General features: G+C 37.1%; 1 protein-coding gene across 8 annotated transcripts in view; it reads left to right on the top strand.

Moving 5' to 3' along the window:
• The window catches only part of LOC133660479 (sodium channel subunit beta-1-like), a 49716-nt gene that overhangs the window by 15250 nt on the left and 18318 nt on the right, over window positions 1-16148 (top strand). For 7 of the 8 annotated variants that reach the window (XM_062064016.1, XM_062064012.1, XM_062064011.1 and 4 more), the window contains 3 exons: window positions 7144-7310; window positions 10560-10797; window positions 11315-11456. In XM_062064016.1, the coding sequence (XP_061920000.1) occupies window positions 7144-7310; window positions 10560-10797; window positions 11315-11456 (547 nt within the window). Of the gene's footprint in view, window positions 1-689; window positions 912-7143; window positions 7311-10559; window positions 10798-11314; window positions 11457-16148 lie in introns of all 8 variants that reach the window. The other variant, XM_062064017.1, reaches the window with a different exon arrangement.

Below are 16148 nucleotides of genomic sequence, written 5' to 3'. Positions count from 1 at the left end.
ATGGTTATTATATACAAATACTTATTATATGATGTTATTATATACAAATACTGGTTATTAAATGATGGTTATTATATACAAAAACTAGTTATTTTATGATGTTATTATACACAAATACTTATATGATGGTTATTTTATACAAATACTGTTTATTAAATAATGGTTATTATATACAAATACTAATTACTATATGATGTTATTATATACAAATACTGGTTATTATATGATGTTATTATATACAAATACTGGGTATCATATGCTGGTTATTGTATACAAATACTGGTTATTAAATGATGGTTATTATATACAAATACTGGTTATTTTATGATGGTTATTATATACAAATACTACGGTAGTTATTATATGATGGTTATTATATACAAATCCTAGTTATTATATGATGGTTATTATATACAAATACTGGTTATTTTATGATGGTTATTATATACAAATACTAGTTATTATATGATGGTTATTATATACAAATACTGGTTATTATATTTCTAACATTAGTTGGATGAGGGGTGGGTATGACGCTGTGTACGAGGGCATAACCTTCACATACTGCACGTAGCAAAGATGGCGGCCCATGGAAAGCGGCACCAAAGTTGTGATGTATGATTTGTGTTGTGTAACCTTCTCCTGGTCTGCTTACGGGCGTGTCCTCTTCTCTTCCCCTTTCTCTGCAGAGCCTCAACTTCTTCTTCCTCTCTCACCTCTTCTCGCTCTGTGCGCTCACCACACGTTCGCTAACGTTGTCCCTTTCACCGCTCTTCTCGGTGCTTGCTTGAGTGCGTGCTTAGCCTGACCCCATGTGTGTCTCCTGTCCCCAAAGCATGACCCCGGCGGGGGTCAAAGTTGAGGGTAGCAGGCCGTCATTGGCTGAGGCCTGCAGTGTGAGATGCTTGCAGGTGTGTAACTCTCGGCCGATGTGATGATGATGATGGCATATATAGACTCCCGCTTCTATATATGCGTGTGTGTTTCGCCGTCCAAATGGCGCACGGTGACCAGCGGCGCTCTTTATTTCCCCTCAGTTTTGGCGCAGGGCGAAAATGGCGCCGAATGTGTCATGAAAGGAAATAAAAATGCAAGAAAAGATCTGCATGGAGCACACGGTGCACGGCGAGGCTCCTCTGTGGAGATGTAAGCAGCAAGCGTGAGAGCACCGTGCAACTGCGTCTTCATCTTTGGCCGCAGGGAAAAAAAGCTGTGCAAAAAATGGCGTGAAAAAAGTGGAGCCATAATGCACAAATGTGCAGGAAAAGTGTGCCTTCAAGATAAAACTCAGGGAAAACTAATACAAATGTATATTTAGGATTAATAAAAAAATATGAGGACTTCAATATATATATATATATATATATATATATATATATATATATATATATATATATATATATATATATATATATATATATATATATATATATACATATATATATATATATATATATGTATATATATATATGTTTTCAAATGTGTCATACACAAATACATGCACTATTAGGATTTTTTTAAATATATCGTATATACATTAAAGTATTTTTTCCGAAATACATCATATTAAAGCCAAATTAAAAAAATGTTTTATTATTTATTGTTATTTTTATTATTTATTTTGTTGTCTGAGGTCATACATCAGTTTATTTTGTTGTCTGAGGTCACACATCAGTTTATTTTGTTGTCTGAGGTCATACATCAGTATATTTTGTTGTCTGAGGTCACACATCAGTTTATTTTGTTGTCTGAGGTAGTAATATGTCAGTTTATTTTGTTGTCTGAGGTCATGCATCAGTTTATTTTGTTGTCTGAGGTCACACGTCAGTTTATTTTGTTGTCTGAGGTAGTAATATGTCAATTTATTTTGTTGTCTGAGGTCGTACATCAGTTTATTTTGTTGTCTGAGGTCACACATCAGTTTATTTTGTTGTCTGAGGTCATACATCAGTATATTTTGTTGTCTGAGGTCACACATCAGTTTATTTTGTTGTCTGAGGTAGTAATATGTCAGTTTATTTTGTTGTCTGAGGTCATGCATCAGTTTATTTTGTTGTCTGAGGTCACACGTCAGTTTATTTTGTTGTCTGAGGTAGTAATATGTCAGTTTATTTTGTTGTCTGAGGTCGTACATCAGTTTATTTTGTTGTCTGAGGTCACACATCAGTTTATTTTGTTGTCTGAGGTCACACATCAGTTTATTTTGTTGTCTGAGGTAGTAATATGTCAGTTTATTTTGTTGTCTGAGGTCACACATCAGTTTATTTTGTTGTCTGAGGTAGTAATATGTCAGTTTATTTTGTTGTCTGAGGTCACACATCAGTTTATTTTGTTGTCTGAGGTAGTAATATGTCAGTTTATTTTGTTGTCTAAGGTCATACATCAGTTTAATATTATTGTTATTATTATTATAATTAAGGGTGTTTATTTCACTTGCGATACCATTGTAGCCTTGAAAATTGAACCGATACAATATCAGCATTAATACTTATATTATTTTGTAGAAATGTTTAATGAGGTAAAATTAATCAAACAGAGAACAATGGTAGCTATGTAAAACACAACAATATTTATTGTTAACAACTGGAATGGACTTATGGTTCTTTATTTTAATTTTTTATTTATTTATTTATTTTTCATTTATTTTTTTTATTTTTTATTTTTTATTTGTATTTTTTATCGTGTTCTGTTTGTGTTGTGTTGTGTTTGCTCGGTACTCGTATTATCTTTTAACCTGCCCATTGTACAGCACTTTGGCTACCTCTGTGGTAAATTTTAAATGTGCTTTATAAATTAAGTTGATTTGATTTGATGTGATTTGATTTGACTTTAAGTTGAATTGGAGTGGTATTTTGTGTGTGACAACTAGTGGTCACAATAATTCATGATGTAAAGCTCAATAAGTTGAACGATGCGGACACATTTGTTGGCGATGCCTTCTAATACGCACATGATATCACATACACACAGGTCAAAATGTGGCAGGACTGCTTGTATCACACATGATATCGCACACAGGTCAACAGGTCGCAGGACTGCTCGTATCGCACGTGGTATAACACACACATCAACACACTGCAGGATGGCTTGTATCGCACATGATATCACACACAAGTCAACACGCTGCAGAACTATTCATATTGCACATGATATCACACACAAGTCAACACGCTGCAGGACTGCTTGCATCGCACATGATATCACACACAAGTAAACATGCTGCAAGACTGCTTGTATCGCACATTATATCACACACACAAGTAAACATGCTGCAGGACTGCTTGTATCGCACATTATATCACACACACAAGTAAACATGCTGCAGGACTGCTTGTATCGCACATCATATCCCACTTACATCAACATGCTGCAGGATAGCTTGTATCGCACATGATATCACACACAAGTAAACATGCTGCAGGACTGCTTGAATCACACACAAGTAAACATGCTGCAAGACTGAGTGTATCGCACACGATATCGCACACAAGTAAACACGCTGCATGATTGCGTGTATTGCACATGGTATTACACACAAACACACTGCAGGACTGTTTGTATCGCACGTGATATCACACACAAGTAAACATGCTGCAATACTGCTTGTTTCTCAAATGATATCAAACATAAGAAACACGCTGCAGGACTGCATGTATTGCACATGATATCCTACACACATCAACACGCTGCAGGACTGTTTTTATCGCACATGATATCACATACAATTAAACACGCTGCAGGTCTGCTTGTATCGCACATTATATCACACACACAATTAATCACGCTGCAGGACTGCTTGTATCGCACATCATATCCCACTTACATCAACATGCTGTAGGATAGCTTGTATCGCACATGATATCACACACAAGTAAACATGCTGCAGGACTGCTTGTATCACACACAAGTAAACATGCTGCAAGACTGATTGTATCGCACATGATATCGCACACAAGTAAACACGCTGCATGATTGCTTGTATTGCACATGATATTACACACAAACACACTGCAGGACTGTTTGTATCGCAAATGATATCACACACAAATAAACATGCTGCAAGACTGCTTGTATCGCAAATTATATCACACATAAGAAACACGCTCCAGGACTGCATGTATTGCACATGATATCCCACACACATCAACACGCTGCAGGACTGTTTGTATCGCACATGATATCACACACAAGTAAACATGCTGCAATAATTCTTGTATTGCACATGTTGTCACACATAAGAAACACGCTGCAGGACTGCATGTATTGCACATGATATCCCACACACATCAACATGCTGCAGAATAGCTTGTATCACACACAAGTAAACATGCTGCACGACTGATTGCATCGCACATGATATCGCACACAAGTAAACATGCCGCATGATTGCGTGTATTGCACATGATATTACACACAAACACACTGCAGGACTGTTTGTATCGCACATGATATCACACACAAGTAAACATGATGCAAGACTGTTTGTATCGCACATGATATCACACATAAAAAAACACGCTGCAGGATTGCATGCATTGCACATGATATCCCACATGCATCAACACGCTGCAGGGCTGATTTTATCGCACATGGTATCACACACAATTAAACACGCTGCAGGTCTGCTTGTATCGCACATTATATCACACACACAAGTAAACACGCTGCGAGACTGCTTGTATCGCACATGACATCACACATAAAAAACACGCTGCAGGATTGCATGCATTGCACATGGTATCACACACAAGTAAACATGCTGCAAGACTGCTTGTATCGCACATGATATCACACATTAAAAAAACACGCTGCAGGATTGCATGCATTGCACATGATATCCCACACGCATCAACACGCTGCAGGGCTGATTTTATCGCACATGATATCACACACAATTCAAACACGCTGCAGGTCTGCTTGTATCGCACATTATATCACACACAAGTAAACACGCTGCAAGACTGCTTGTATCGCACATGATATCACACATAAAAAACCACGCTGCAGGATTGCATGCATTGCACATGATATCCCACACGCATCAACACGCTGCAGGGCTGATTTTATCGCACATGATATCACACACAATTAAACACGCTGCAGGTCTGCTTGTATCGCACATTATATCACACACAAGTAAACACGCTGCAGGACTGCTTGTATCGCACATGATATCCCACACACATCAGCATGCTGCAGTATAGCTTGTATCGCAAATTATATCACAAACAAGTAAACATGCTGCAGGTTTGCTTGTATCACACACAAGTAAACATGCTGCAAGACTGATTGTATCGCACATGATATCGCACACAAGTAAACACGCTGCATGATTGCGTGTATTGCACATGATATTACACACAAACACACTGCAGGACTGTTTGTATCGCACATGATATCACACACAAGTAAACATGCTACAATAATTATTGTATTGCACATGTTATCACACATAAGAAACACGCTGCAGGACCGCATGTATTGCACATGATATCCCACACACGTCAACACGCTGCAGGACTGTTTGTATCGTACATGATATCACACACAAGTAAGCATGCTGCAATAATTATTGTATCGCACATGTTATCACACATAAGAAACACGCTGCAGGACCGCATGTATTGCACATGATATCCCACACACATCAACACGCCGCAGGACTGTTTGTATAGCACATGATATCACACACAAGTAAACATGCTACAATAATTATTGTATCGCACATGTTATCACACATAAGAAACACGCTGCAGGACTGCATGTATTGCACATGATATCCCACACACATCAACATGCTGCAGGATAGCTTGTATCACACACAAGTAAACATGCTGCAGGACTGCTTGTATCACACACAGGTAAACATGCTGCAAGACTGATTGTATCGCACATGATATCGCACACAAGTAAACACGTTGCATGATTGCGTGTATTGCACATGGTATTACACACAAACACACTGCAGGACTGTTTGTATCGCACATGATATCACACATAAGTAAACATGCTGCAATAATTATTGTATCGCACATGTTATCACACATAAGAAACACGCTGCAGGACCGCATGTATTGCACATGATATCACACACAAGTAAACATGCTGCAATAATTATTGTATCGCACATGTTATCACACATAAGAAACACGATGCAGGACTGCATGTATTGCACATGATATCCCACACACATCAACACGCTGCAGGACTGTTTGTATCGTACATGATATCACACACAAGTAAACATGCTGCAATAATTATTGTATCGCACATGTTATCACACATAAGAAACACGCTGCAGGACCGCATGTATTGCACATGATATCCCACACACATAAACACGCTGCAGGACTGTTTGTATCGCACATGGTATCACACACAAGTAAACATGCTGTAATAATTCTTGTATCGCACATGTTATCACACATAAGAAACACGCTGCAGGACTGCATGTATTGCACATGATATCCCACACACATCAACACGCTGCAGGACTGTTTGTATCGCACACGATACCACACACATTTAAACACGGTGCAGGACTGCGTGCATCGCAGATGATATCACACACAACACTCTGCAGGACTGCGTGTTTCGCAGATGATATCACACATGCAAGCACACATAATCGAATACTGTTTTTTGATGGCATTTGAGCGATATCTGATATCAATAAATGATCGGGACGCCCCTGATTATGATATATTAAATGTTTTTCTTTAAATACATACACAGAGTATATAATACGTTGGTGTTATTATTTGTATATGATGACATGTCCAAAGGAAGTAAAAAGAGAAATGAAGAAACAAAAAAAATGGAAACATAGGCACGAGGACTTAGTTTTCCCTGAGTGTGATCTTCCAAGCTGCTATGACTACATGAGCGTTTATTGACCTTCAACACCTGCCTAGCCGGCTCTGATCCTCCAGGACGCTCAGAAGGAGACGCAGTTGAGTTTGAAGAAGTGAACTGGTGACAAGAAGCACGCAAAAAAAACCCAGTACACTTGGTAGTATGTGAGTACACCTTGTAGTATTTGAGTCTGCCTGCAATGAGCTAGAGGTCATAACACAAGCTCAAGGTCACGTGTGCAAGGCGTGCGTCCATCTCACAGCGTGTCCGTCTGGTCGTCTCGCTCAGTGATGGTGTGCGGCGGCGCCTGCGTGGAGGTGGACTCGGACACGGAGGCGGTGGCCAATCAGGGCTTCAAGCTGGGCTGCATCTCCTGCAAGAAGAGGGGGGAAGTGAAGGCCACGGCTTCTGTCAGTTGGTTCTTCCAGGCCTGGGACGACAACGTCTCCTCTGAGGTGAGGCACGGTCACACGTCACATGATCACATGACCTCATCTTCCACTGCAAACTCAAGCCAGCACTGACGCCATCTTTGTTTTTAGCGAAGGCTTTTTGACGCAAATTAGAGGTCACACGTCTACTTTCACATTTCATGCACTTAAATGCAGCAGGAAGCACTTAGACTGCTTCCTGTGTGTGTGTGTGTGTGTGTGTGTGTGTGTGTGTGTGTGTGTGTGTGTGTGTGTGACATGTTTCATCATGCATTCATCACTTCGATGTTTGTTTTTAAAACACAGATGAAGTTAGAATAGACGAATCAATGGATGCATGAATTGATGAATGAATGAACGAACGAATGAACGAATGAATGAATGAATGAACGAATGAATGAATGTGAATAGGGTTAGAATAGCTAAATGGATGAATGGATGAATGAGTAGTTCAATGAATGAATAGATGAATGGTGAATAAGGCTAAAATAGACAAACGGATGAACGTATGAATGATGGATAAATTAATGAATAGATGAATGAGTGCAGTTAGAACAGATGAATGGGTGAAGAACTGAATAGATAATCAATGGATGAATGAATAGCTAGTTGAATGTGGTTAGAATAGATGGATGCATGGATAATGATTGGATGAATAAGATTAGAATAGATGGATGCATAAATGAATGAACAAATAAATGAGATTAGACTAGATCAGGGGTCACCAACGCGGTGCCCGCGGGCACCAGGTAGCCCGTAAGGACCAGATGAGTAGCCCGCTGGCCTGTTCCAAAAATAGCTCAAATAGCAGCACTTACCAGTGAGCTACCTCTATTTTTTAAATGTTATTTATTTACTAGCAAGCTGGTCTCGCTTTGCCCGACATTTTTAATTCTAAGAGAGACAAAACTCAAATAGAATTTGAAAATCCAAGAAAATATTTTAAAGATTTCGTCTTCACTTGTTTAAATAAATTCATTAATTTTTTAACTTTGCTTCTTATAACTTTCAGAAAGACAATTTTAGAGAAAAAATACAACCTTAAAAATGATTTTAGGATTTTTAAACACATATACCTTTTTACCTTTTAAATTCCTTCCTATTCTTTTCTGACAATTTAAATCAATGTTCAAGTAAATTTTTTTTTTTTTATTGTAAAGAATAATAAATACATTTTAATTTAATTCTTCATTTTAGCTTCTGTTTTTTCGACGAAGAATATTTGTGAAATATTTCTTCAAACTTATTATGATTAAAATAAAAAAAAAATATTCTGGCAAATCTAGAAAATCTGTAGAATCAAATTTAAATCTTATTTCAAAGTGTTTTGAATTTCTTTTAAAATTGTTGTTCTGGAAAATCTAGAAGAAATAATGATTTGTCTTTGTTAGAAATATAGCTTGGTCCAATTTGTTATATATTCTAACAAAGTGCAGATTGGATTTTAACCTATTTAAAACATGTCATCAAAATTCTAAAATTAATCTTAATCAGGAAAAATTACTAATGATGTTCCATAAATTATTTTTTTTATTTTTTCAAAAAGATTCGAATGAGCTAGTTTTTCTCTTCTTTTTTTCGGTTGAATTTTGAATTTTAAAGAGTCGGAATTGAAGATAAACTATGTTTCAAAATTTATTGTTATTTTTTTCGTGTTTTCTCCTCTTTTAAACCGTTCAATTAAGTGTAAATATCATTAATTATTAATAATAACAGAGTTAAAGGTGAATTGAGCAAATTGGCTATTTCTGGCAATTTATTGAAGTGTGTATCAAACTGGTAGCCCTTCGCATTAATCAGTTCCCAAGAAGTAGCTCTTGGTTTCAAAAAGGTTGGTGACCCCTGGACTAGATGAATGAATTGGTGGATGAATAGAGGAAGGAAGTTCAAATAGACAGATGACTACATGGATAAATGATAAATGAATGGATGAATGAGTTTAGAATAGATAGTGAATAAATGGACGAATAAATAGATTAATGAATAGATACATGTGGTTAGAATAGATGAATGGATGAAGGACTGAATGCATAATAGATGGATGGATGAATAGATGAAGGAGGTTAAAATAGATGAATGGATGAAGGACTGAATGAATAATAGATGGATGGATGAATAGATGAAGGAGGTTAAAATAGATGAATGGATGAAGGACTGAATGAATAATAGATGGATGGATGAATAGATGAAGGAGGTTAAAATAGATTAATAAATATATAATGAATGGATGAATGATATTAAAATGAATGGATGAATAAATTACAATATATGAATATATGAATGAATAGATGAAGATTAAAATAACTACATGGATGAATGATAAATGAATGGATAAATGAGTTTAGAATAGATGGATGAATGGATGAATGAGTTTAGAATAGATGGATAAATAGATGTATGAATGAAAAGATGAATGAATATATGAATGAGGTTGGAATACGTAAAACAACAGATGAAATGATTGCTCAATGAGATTAAAAAAGATGAATGAGTGAATGGTTGGATAATTACAACATTGAGATTAGAATAAAGAATAAATCAATGAATGAATGAATGGATGGTTAGAATAGATAAATGAATGCATGGCTAGATGAATGAATGATTAAACAAATGGATGGATGGATGAATGAGGTTAGAATAGATGACTGGATGAAGGACTGAATAAATAAAGTTAGTACAGATGGAGGAATGAATAGATGCATGAGGTTACAATAGATGAATAGGGTTAGAATAGATAAATACAGTAAATAGCTGAATGAATGGATGAATGAGATTCGAATAGACGAAAGGGCTTTGAATAGATAAATAGATGAATGAATGGATTAATCAGATTACAATGAATGAATGAATAGATACTGTAGATGAATAGACAAATGAGATTAGACTAGGCGGATGCATGGATGCATAATAAATGAATGGATGAATTGGGTTTGGAAAAAATAGACGAATGCCTGGATGAATAGGGCTAGAATACATAAATACATAGATGAAATAATTGATAAATGAGATTAGTGCAAATGAAAGAATGAATGAATGAATGAATGAATGAATGAATGAATGAATGAATTAATGAATTAATGATTTGATGAGATTAGAATAAATGAATGAATGGTTAAGGTAATGATTGCAAGGTACTATAGATATATAAATAGTGCATATAGATACAGTATGAATAGTAAATGTATACTGTGTATATATGTATATAAATACTGTACATTAATGTATATAAATATAACATGTATGGCTTTTGTCCCATAATGCTTGGCTGTGCAGCTGTACACCTACGCAGAGAGGGAAGGCAAGGTGATGGATCCACGTTTCTATGGCCGCCTGCACTGGAATGGCAGTAAAAATACGGAGGACTTGCAGGACGGCTCCATCTACATCCTGAACGTCACCTTCAACGACACAGGAACCTACCAGTGCAAGTTTAGGCGCATGCTCATCTACTCCAACAGTATATATGAGACCAACCCAAACAAGACCGTCATCATGAAGGTGGTGCCCCGAGGTGCGTCCATCTTGGCCTTCAATACATCAAACACTCTTTAATCGCTATTCTTTCTCGCACACCTCCACCAAATTTGATGCACCTCCATTTGTGCGAAGTAACATGCAAACACTTTCTCGTGCTAACACTTCGCACATGTTAACACTTTCACATACTAATATTTTTACATGCTAACACTTTCACATACTAATATTTTTACATGCTAACACTTTCACATACTAATATTTTTACATGCTAACACTTTCACATATTTACACTTTCACGTATACATGCAAATGTATATATATATATATATATATATATATATATATATATATATATATATATATATATATATATATATATATATATATTATATTATATATATATGTGTGTGTATGTGTGTGTGTATATAGGTGGTAGTATTATGCTCTGGGCCTGTTTTGCTGCCAATGTAACTGGTGCTTTAAATGGGACAATGAAAAAGGAAGTGTTGAAATGTGTTAAAATGTTTGAAAAGTTTTGTCCTTGCATGCAGTGACCAGAGGGATGGCGTCCATTATGTCTGAGGTGATGATGTACGTGTCCATCATCGGCCTGCAGCTCTGGTTGTTGGTGGAGATGATTTATTGCTACAGGAAGATTTCAGCGGCAGGCGAGGAAGCTTTGAGAGAGAGCGCGTAAGTCAACATAACACTTTCACACACCACACTTTCACACACCACACTTTCACACATCACACTTTCACACATAACACTTTCACACACAACACGTTCACACATAACACTTTCACACACAACACGTTCACACACAACACGTTCACACATAACACGTTCACACATAACACCTTCACACACCACACTTTCACACACCACACTTTCACACATCACACTTTCACACATAACACTTTCACACACAACACGTTCACACATAACACTTTCACACACAACACGTTCACACACAACACGTTCACACATAACACGTTCACACATAACACCTTCACACACCACACTTTCACACACCACACTTTCACACATAACACTTTCACACATCACACTTTCACACATCACACTTTCACACATAACACTTTCACACACAACACGTTCACACATAACACCTTCACACACCACACTTTCACACATCACACTTTCACACACCACACTTTCACACACCACACTTTCACACACCACACTTTCACACATCACACTTTCACACATAACACTTTCACACACAACACGTTCACACATAACACTTTCACACACAACACGTTCACACACAACACGTTCACACATAACACGTTCACACATAACACCTTCACACACCACACTTTCACACACCACACTTTCACACATCACACTTTCACACATAACACTTTCACACACAACACGTTCACACATAACACTTTCACACACAACACGTTCACACACAACACGTTCACACATAACACGTTCACACATAACACCTTCACACACCACACTTTCACACACCACACTTTCACACATAACACTTTCACACATCACACTTTCACACATCACACTTTCACACATAACACTTTCACACACAACACGTTCACACATAACACCTTCACACACCACACTTTCACACATCACACTTTCACACACCACACTTTCACACACCACACTTTCACACACAACACGTTCACACATAACACCTTCACACATAACACTTTCACACACCACACTTTCACACATAACACTTTCACACATAACACTTTCACACATACCACTTTCACACATAACACGTTCACACACAACACGTTCACACACAACACGTTCACACACAACACTTTCACACATGGCACTTTCACACATGGCACTTTCACACATAGCACTTTCACACATAGCACTTTCACACATAACACTTTCACACACAACACGTTCACACACAACACGTTCACACACAACACTTTCACACATGGCACTTTCACACATAGCACTTTCACACATAACACTTTCACACATAACACTTTCACACATAGCACTTTCACACATAACACTTTCACACATAACACTTTCACACATGGCACTTTCACACATCACACTTTCACACATCACACTTTCACACATCACACTTTCACACATCACACTTTCACACACAACATGTTCACACATAACACTTTCACACATAACACTTTCACACATGGCACTTTCACACATAGCACTTTCACACATAACACTTTCACACATAACACTTTCACACATAACACTTTCACACACAACATGTTCACACATAACACTTTCACACATAACACTTTCACACATGGCACTTTCACACATAGAACTTTCACACATAACACTTTCACACATAACACTTTCACACATAACACTTTCACACACAACATGTTCACACATAACACTTTCACACATAACACTTTCACACATGGCACTTTCACACATAGCACTTTCACACATAACACTTTCACACATAACACTTTCACACATAACACTTTCACACATGGCACTTTCACACATCACACTTTCACACATAACACTTTCACACACAACATGTTCACACATAACACTTTCACACATAACACTTTCACACATCACACTTTCACACATAACACTTTCACACACAACATGTTCACACATAACACTTTCACACATAACACTTTCACACATGGCACTTTCACACATGGCACTTTCACACATGGCACTTTCACACATAACACTTTCACACATAACACTTTCACACATAACACTTTCACACATCACACTTTCACACATAACACTTTCACACATAACACATAACACTTTCACACATAACACTTTCACACATCACACTTTCACACATAACACTTTCACACACAACACTTTCACACATAACACTTTCACACATAGCACTTTCACACATAACACTTTCACACATAACACTTTCACACATAACACTTTCACACATGGCACTTTCACACATCACACTTTCACACATCACACTTTCACACATCACACTTTCACACATCACACTTTCACACATAACACTTTCACACATAACACTTTCACACACAACATGTTCACACATAACACTTTCACACATAACACTTTCACACATAGCACTTTCACACATAACACTTTCACACATAACACTTTCACACATAACACTTTCACACATGGCACTTTCACACATCACACTTTCACACATAACACTTTCACACACAACATGTTCACACATAACACTTTCACACATAACACTTTCACACATGGCACTTTCACACATAACACTTTCACACATAACACTTTCACACATGGCACTTTCACACATGGCACTTTCACACATGGCACTTTCACACATGGCACTTTCACACATAACACTTTCACACATAACACTTTCACACATGGCACTTTCACACATAACACTTTCACACATAACACTTTCACACATAACACTTTCACACATAACACTTTCACACATGGCACTTTCACACATCACACTTTCACACATCACACTTTCACACATCACACTTTCACACACAACATGTTCACACATAACACTTTCACACATAACACTTTCACACATGGCACTTTCACACATAGCACTTTCACACATAACACTTTCACACATAACACTTTCACACATAACACTTTCACACACAACATGTTCACACATAACACTTTCACACATAACACTTTCACACATGGCACTTTCACACATAGAACTTTCACACATAACACTTTCACACATAACACTTTCACACATAACACTTTCACACACAACATGTTCACACATAACACTTTCACACATAACACTTTCACACATGGCACTTTCACACATAGCACTTTCACACATAACACTTTCACACATAACACTTTCACACATAACACTTTCACACATGGCACTTTCACACATCACACTTTCACACATAACACTTTCACACACAACATGTTCACACATAACACTTTCACACATAACACTTTCACACATCACACTTTCACACATAACACTTTCACACACAACATGTTCACACATAACACTTTCACACATAACACTTTCACACATGGCACTTTCACACATGGCACTTTCACACATGGCACTTTCACACATAACACTTTCACACATAACACTTTCACACATAACACTTTCACACATCACACTTTCACACATAACACTTTCACACATAACACATAACACTTTCACACATAACACTTTCACACATCACACTTTCACACATAACACTTTCACACACAACACTTTCACACATAACACTTTCACACATAGCACTTTCACACATAACACTTTCACACATAACACTTTCACACATAACACTTTCACACATGGCACTTTCACACATCACACTTTCACACATCACACTTTCACACATCACACTTTCACACATCACACTTTCACACATAACACTTTCACACATAACACTTTCACACACAACATGTTCACACATAACACTTTCACACATAACACTTTCACACATAGCACTTTCACACATAACACTTTCACACATAACACTTTCACACATAACACTTTCACACATGGCACTTTCACACATCACACTTTCACACATCACACTTTCACACATCACACTTTCACACATCACACTTTCACACACAACATGTTCACACATAACACTTTCACACATAACACTTTCACACATGGCACTTTCACACATAGCACTTTCACACATAACACTTTCACACATAACACTTTCACACATAACACTTTCACACACAACATGTTCACACATAACACTTTCACACATAACACTTTCACACATGGCACTTTCACACATAGAACTTTCACACATAACACTTTCACACATAACACTTTCACACATAACACTTTCACACACAACATGTTCACACATAACACTTTCACACATAACACTTTCACACATGGCACTTTCACACATAGCACTTTCACACATAACACTTTCACACATAACACTTTCACACATAACACTTTCACACATGGCACTTTCACACATCACACTTTCACACATAACACTTTCACACACAACATGTTCACACATAACACTTTCACACATAACACTTTCACACATCACACTTTCACACATAACACTTTCACACACAACATGTTCACACATAACACTTTCACACATAACACTTTCACACATGGCACTTTCACACATGGCACTTTCACACATGGCACTTTCACACATAACACTTTCACACATAACACTTTCACACATAACACTTTCACACATCACACTTTCACACATAACACTTTCACACATAACACATAACACTTTCACACATAACACTTTCACACATCACACTTTCACACATAACACTTTCACACACAACACTTTCACACATAACACTTTCACACATAGCACTTTCACACATAACACTTTCACACATAACACTTTCACACATAACACTTTC

This window comes from Entelurus aequoreus, linkage group LG11, assembly GCF_033978785.1.
Source record: "Entelurus aequoreus isolate RoL-2023_Sb linkage group LG11, RoL_Eaeq_v1.1, whole genome shotgun sequence".
Classification (NCBI taxonomy): domain Eukaryota; kingdom Metazoa; phylum Chordata; class Actinopteri; order Syngnathiformes; family Syngnathidae; genus Entelurus; species Entelurus aequoreus.
Note: the sequence above shows the minus strand (reverse complement) of the source record. Positions and strands in the feature narration are given on the sequence as shown.